Source organism: Notothenia coriiceps, unplaced genomic scaffold (genome assembly GCF_000735185.1).
Source record: "Notothenia coriiceps isolate Sejong01 unplaced genomic scaffold, NC01 NC01_scaffold00037244, whole genome shotgun sequence".
NCBI lineage: Eukaryota > Metazoa > Chordata > Actinopteri > Perciformes > Nototheniidae > Notothenia > Notothenia coriiceps.
In genome coordinates, this window is record NW_011369945.1 from 8735437 (window position 1) to 8742247 (window position 6811).

The following is a 6811-nucleotide window of genomic DNA, read 5'->3' on the forward strand; positions in this document are numbered from 1 at the left end:
ATAATTGTATTCAATAACCGTAATAGATTAAACAGTATGAAGTGATTTGTAAATAGGAATACAGATTTGACTTAATGTTTTCATAAATATATTTTTCTCCCAGTTTTTCATGGGACTTATTTTTACCCTCTCAAAGAACCGGAATCGAGAACCGAAAATGACTGGAATCGAAAAGCAGAACCGGAATCGTTAAAATCCAAACGATACCCAACCCTATGTGTGATGCAGTAAAATCTCACCGCTCACTTACGTTAGCGGTGTCGTAAAACCGTGGCAAAATGTAAAATACGATGGAGAAGAAGAAGATTCCAGTGGCCCGAATTTGTGTCCATTCTGGACAAGTGAAAAATGTATTCGGACAAGTAAATTGCCAAACTCACTTGTCCATGGACAAGTACTCTCTAAAAACTTTTTCTCACACTGACATGTGTAAAATTATTTCTACCCTAACAAATCTTATTCTTACGATCTTGACATGTAATCGAGTGGTGCAGGAATGAGTCGTAAAACCAGGAAATGTGTTAGCATTTCATTACTTCAAGCTTCCTTGTCCCAAAGTCAGACGTTTTTTGTATGTGTTTTTAGTTAGATGCTTGAAATAAGATCTGTGGTTAACACAAGCTGAAGAGATTTCCACCTTTGTTTCTTATAATAAAAGCTTTTGTGTTTTCAAAAAAATGGCAGTTCCCAACGAGTGAATGAGACTATCATCGCGCTGAACATTAGCCACCTTTAGCTCAGCAGTGGTGATGTGCAGCCATGCAACACTGATGTAGTTTCTTTATAGCCTAACTTAGCGTTTTACTTTTGCCGTTAGCATTTACACTTTAAAAATCATAAAATATGTGAATATGTGGAGATTGTCCCGCTAAACAGAATGTGTAAGTATTATTAACGTGTTTGCCAAATATCTTTCTTTCTGCAATATTCCAAAATCCAATGGAAAAATCGTATTGACTATTGTCGAGGGAGCCCTTGTGACGCTAACTTCCGGGTCATCCTTCAAAGATACGTCATCACTGCACCACTCTATTTTGGGCAAGGCATCTGGTAGTAGAACTCACTGGTTGCAGTAGCCCACACGATAGCAGCGTGTGCAGCGCTTCAGCTTGTCGTCATCACACACCGGAGGCTTCAAGCAGGCGGCACACTTAGAGATGGGAATATTAGGGACCTGGAGTCTCTGTAGGGAAAACACATGGCAAAGGAAAAAAAACTCAATATCTTTTATCACCCACATTTAATACGCTTTCGGAAAAATCTGGTTTTAATTACCTGCTGCACTCGGAGCAGAACCACCCTCTCTTTGGCCATGTCTTTGGAGAGCACCTCAAAGCAGAACAGCATGTCGGAGGAGGACACTGTGTCCAGGGAGTGGGACCGCAGGAACATGCGCTGGAAGCGGTTCTTCCCCACCTGAGAGGACAAAATAACGAGTACAGTTTTGTCCTTCAGCAGGCCGTCTCTAATTGCTCCATTCACAGTTTTTTTATTTGTGTTCCAAACCCACATGAGTACAGAAAACATGTGAAACTTAAGGGTAAAGTTAAACAAGTATTGTAATTATTATTTTTAACTGTATGTTTTCACTCTGTATCTGTATTTTGTTTTGTGTGCCCTGTAGTAATATTATTTCTTAAGGCGAGACACCCCAGGTGAATAGGGTAATTTTTTTAACTTAAAAGGTATTAGCTAGAAATTTCTCCAGTTAATTACTCATTTAATATGCACATATTTTAACACATTTCAGGAATCGAAATCTGAACTTTGGATAAAGCCAGGCGGTTTCATTTTGTAGTCATATTAGTATCTAAGGCTTTTACAGAAGGGATATTGGATATCTCTTTTTATCACTCCATAAATCAGAAAATACTGTCAACAGTCCTAAAACATTAATTTTCACCATGTTTTTAGGTATAAAATCTTGTATAATTCAGGCTATGAATGACATATGAACAAACCCTTCTGTAAAAGCCTTCATAATATTGATAGGAATATAACTGGAAGGTTTGGTGTATGTACTACATACACCAAACCTTCCAGTTATATTCCTATCAATATTATGAAGGCTTTTACAGAAGGGTTTGTTCATATGTCATTCATAGCCTGAATTATACAAGANGAAAGACTGATATTGTTCTATCATCGTCTGAAACTGTTAGGTCATGATGTGAAACGGTTAACAAAGAAAAAGGGAAACTCAAGCTGCTGCTACACTTTATTTTATTTATCTATAATTAAGCACTTTTAAGATGCACACATTTTCNTCAACAGCCCTAAAATATCAATTTTCGCCATGTTTTTAGGTATACAATGTTGTATAATTCAGGCTATGAATGACATATGAACAAACCCTTCTGTAAAAGCCTTCATAATATTGATAGGAATATAACTGGAAGGTTTGGTGTATCTACGTGCTACTGAAGTAGAAATGTCGAACTCAGAGTAGGAGAAAGAACTCATTTTGAGAAAACAACCTTTAAAGATTGCAGTGAGGCGCTAGCTAAACCCTCCTGTTCTTTGGATGACAGCTTGCGCATCGGCGCACTCCGTGAAGGTATTTCATGTTCGGGGTCATTTGTTTTTTGTATAACCTTGCTTCGTGCAAGTGACAATTGTTGTCGTCTTCTCTGCCGTTCTTTTGCCATTTTGAGATTTCAATTTCTAGCGGAAAGCTAACCAGGAAGTGTTTTAGCACACCACGTGACGCATCTGAACGAATCACGTTGTCAGAAATTGACACCAGCCAATGAGATTTCGTTTCTTGGTTTAAGACCCCTTTGTACTTTCACGATTGGTTGCTGATACAAAGGAAATGACCATATTTGGATCCGATGAGATTTTGCAGGAGAGACACAGCTTTCCAACGATATCTCTGATGACATGGTGCACACAGCGGTCGCGGTACTTTATGTTACGTTAGAATGCTAACTTTTGGTGAATTTAGAAGAAATCTACAGACGCAAATAGACAAACTATAGTAAAATAAACACTTAAATGTATATTTTGTAAGTTTTCCTTCCAAAAGCCTGAAAGAAAACATGTTATGGAATCAAAATAGCACAATCTCAAAATTGACCAGTACTTGAAAAACGATGTTTTTGCCTGCCGTGTCTCGCCTTTAAATAGAAAAAACATTTGAAATAGAAATCATGTTAGAAATGTCAGGAAAAAAATAACTGTGAATATTTGTTATATCACACCTCTGCCAGCCTGAGGTTCTCTGGTTTGACGCGGACATTCCTGGAAATGGATTCGAGGACTTCCGCCGTGCTGGAGTTCTCCTTACTCACACTCACCAAAAACTGAGACACAGATTAACATAAATAAACATAAATGAACATTAGACAAAAGATACATCTTGTGAAAACATATAAAAGGTATATGTGCTTAAGTGGAAAGTTATTTTATCTTACCTTGATGGGTTTCTTATGAGGTTCCTTAGCAAAGTAGAAAACTGAGAGCACCTTTTGTTTCTGGGGTAGGGGCACGGGCAGGTAAAGGAAAGGGTCAAAGGTTATGGACACCTGGAGAAAAAGAAGAGAGAAGTGAGGAATGGTGAAAGGAATGATTTATTTAAAAAAACAAAGCAAACATTTGAAAGCATTTCCATATTAGGAAGAACATTTTGAAGAAGGTACCTTGGAGCACATGGGGCAGACCAGCTTGGATTTGAACTGGCCCTGGAAGAGGTCCACTATGAAGGAGTCGTTTCTCATCTTGTGCCTCTGCCATGCCTCCTCTGCCACCACCTGCACCAATACATACATCACATCAGAATTACCTACAGCTTCACCATTTCAAAAAAGAAAGAGCACTAATAACTCAGATACTTATTGATGCCTCTTAAATTAATTACAACTCAACCAATTATATGAGGCAGCATTAGAAAAGGGAAACATATGGGAAAAAAGGCATGGGAAACCCAGTCCATATCTGGTAACCTCCGTTTTCTCTCCTCAAGATTTCTGCTGAAAAACCTGACCTGTTACTTTAGTACCCTCAACCAAGAAATCCAAATTAAGTGGGTCTTAACAATCCTGCTCGAGGGAGTGTAGATCAGTTTCTGCATACCATGCACATGTTTGTTTATGTCCTTGTGACATTTTATAAGATAGGAGTAGGCAATTTATTCTAAGAAATTCAAACACTTAACACCTTGCCTTTTACTTTGGAAATATCCCTAAAGGTTTAAAAAAAAAAAGCGACATATCCCCTTTAGAGGATTATCATCGCCACAGGTGAAAAATGTCAAAGAGGAGAACCCCTCCCTCCATTGCTTTTCTTATAAACCTAAACTACTAAATTGCTCAATAGAGAAAATCACTTCGCTTTCATTTTATTTGCACAGATTTGACAGTATTTTCCCAGTCGTAACTTATTCTAAGCTTTAAAAAAAAGTATCACAAAAAACAAGTCAAGAACATCAGAATTGACAAGAAGGAAGAGTTAATATTTCAAAAGAAAATTCCCCAAAAAGAACATTCTTTTATTTGTCATTATCCTGTGAAAAGTAAGGATTTTAGTGCTAGTGGCCATGCTTAAAGCTAAGTCACTTATCACAGCACATTTACCACTCAAGACTTCTAAACCCCACCACCTCTAGATAGCTCATAGGTGAGAGAAACACCCACCTCATCCAGCCGCCCGTCAGAGTCCACCGTCTCTGTGTAAGGTTTGTTCTGGATGCGGTTCAAGTCTTCATGGAGCCCGTCCAGCAAGAACGCCATGAACTCCTGGGCGTCGTGCTGGGCGTAGCCTGTAAACTGACTGGCTTTACTGGCCACTATAGCCTGTACGGGACAAAGAAGGAGTGGGAATGAGGGGCATTAAAGCACTGATCACGTTGCTCTTGCTACACTCAGCATGTTATGTTTCCTTTGAGAAGATTAGGTATAGTTCACATGGAAAATCTCTGCTTGTGTACCTTGAGTTTGGAGGGTTGGAAGGCATGATGTGTTCCTTTCCAAAGGGCCCTGAGGAGCACAGCGAAACCAATGGCTAGCCGGCCTCCTGTCCCCAGAGGATTATTGCAGTTGATTTCTGACTCAAACCCTCGATCTACAGGAGTAACGAAAGAAGGCATGAGACACTGGGAGACATCAATCACAGAGGTCCCTGGAACTTAGACGTTTATGGGTACAGACCGAAAGGACATCACAGTAACATTTCCTCAGAATGTATCCGTGTGGAAGAATGTGGAAAGTAAAGCGCTTTAGTTGAAGACCAAAGATAAAAGCTTTATTGGTTTTAAAACATTTTAAATGCAAAGGTTTAAATTCAAATGAAAGGTAGTTTTCTAAACTGATACCCACACAGTTCCAGTTAAATGTCATTTAAAAAAAGGATTGTATCTTTCGATTTGTTTAGGTTCATACCTATGTTTTATTAATATATCTTTTTTTTTTTTTAAACAGGTTTACATCCTGTACTGTCAAAAACACATTATTTTTCTCATACTTTTTTTCTCAAAATAGCGGTATTCATTCTAACCCGGCTTCTCATTTTGTTTGTGGTTCAATCTTGATCAAATGGATCTTAAATATATGTTTATAAATATATAGTTTAATCAGTTAATGTATCATCCCCACAGCATGCATTGTCACACGTGACCTAGATGAAGCTGCAATTATTTCAAAGTTTAAAATACTTGAACTGCAGAAAATACTGTGTATCTGGGATTTTCAGACAACTTGAGAAAATCCTCATTAAATGAGCTCCTGTGGGCCACTTGGCACTGGTGTGGTTAGCAGAGGCAGTCAATAAAATAAGAATTAATGAGGCCATAATTATCATAGCATTATCTGTTTATCTGTGTACCCAAGCCCTAAGAAAACAGACAATTTCTTATTTTTTAGCAAAAGAATAAATTAGTGTGCCTACTAAATTATGCCTTTAGGTCCATGTTACTAATCTTTTAAGAAGTTAAAGTAAGAATGTGCAGAAGAAAAAGAAGAAAAAAAAAGGAAAGAAAAAAAAACATATTTAATTCAAGTTAAATGTCCAATAAAAGATCAAATATATATATGTTTTCATAAACATAAGAAGTAAAGGAAAACAATTAAAAAAATATATATATTTTTTTATAAAGATAAGAAATTAAAGTTAAAATGTACACATTGTAACGTAACCTGTGCTAACGAACAAACTAGACAGTATTCACCATGGAAGTAATCCCTGAGTTCTCTGCTGTTGGACAGGGATTGGATGACGCTGTTCATGAAGCAGGTGTTTCCAAGGTTGACCAATCCTGTAAAACCAGGCAGGCACACCTTCTTCTCCTCCTCTTCTTCATGGCGCTCGTTGCTGGCGGGAGTGGCGTGGGTCATGGGCTGCACCATGCAGGTGGGTTTAGGCTGTGTGAGAAAGATCAATACATACATTCTACAAATTAAAAACATTGACATGTCTTCTAAATAAGTCATTTCAAATATCTGATATTGCAATTAGGATAGGAATTGTAAAGGATTTGTCATCTTCCTGCTTACCGTGGTAACAGCTGGCTCTGGCTTGGAGATAGGGACATGCTCAGAGACGGAGCGAGGAGCCACGTTATCCAGACCTCCATCATCCATCCTGGACGAGGCTTTAGGGGGCTTGGGTTTCTCCTCCCCGACCCTGAGGGGCTCCTCCTTGGCGGAGTGGCTGTGCTGGCTGCTGCCCGGCTGACTCTTCTCCATGCACGATGGGCCGGAGGGAACAGCGACCTTGGCTCCACCCACTGCACCTTGAACAGGAGAATGGCGCTTGTGGTTAGAAGCTAAAGGTCTGCACAAGAACAAGACACTGGAAGTTGCTGGCCGTGAATAGC

At 38.8% G+C, this 6811-nt stretch overlaps 1 protein-coding gene across 1 annotated transcript; it reads right to left on the bottom strand.

Moving 5' to 3' along the window:
* Positions 1-1060: 1060 nt before the first annotated feature.
* LOC104965270 (ubiquitin carboxyl-terminal hydrolase 19-like) lies at positions 1061-6811 on the bottom strand. Its single transcript, XM_010794229.1, has 9 exons — positions 6489-6811; positions 6164-6356; positions 4928-5061; positions 4635-4793; positions 3642-3752; positions 3417-3527; positions 3204-3305; positions 1276-1416; positions 1061-1183 (listed from the first exon to the last, which is right to left on the bottom strand). Exons 1-9 carry the CDS (start codon positions 6678-6680, stop codon positions 1061-1063), a joined length of 1266 nt encoding a protein of 421 aa, XP_010792531.1. The 5' UTR covers positions 6681-6811.

Excerpts from the sequence above, each read along its gene's own strand:
- LOC104965270 (XM_010794229.1), bottom strand. The coding sequence starts at position 6,680 with ATGGAGAAGAGTCAGCCGGGCAGCAGCCAGCACAGCCACTCCGCCAAG. Across the intron at positions 5,062-6,163 it reads ACTCAGGGATTACTTCCATG|ATCGAGGGTTTGAGTCAGAA; the intron begins GTGAATACTGTC and ends TTACTCCTGTAG. Across the intron at positions 3,306-3,416 it reads CTCATAAGAAACCCATCAAG|TTTTTGGTGAGTGTGAGTAA; the intron begins GTAAGATAAAAT and ends TCTGTGTCTCAG.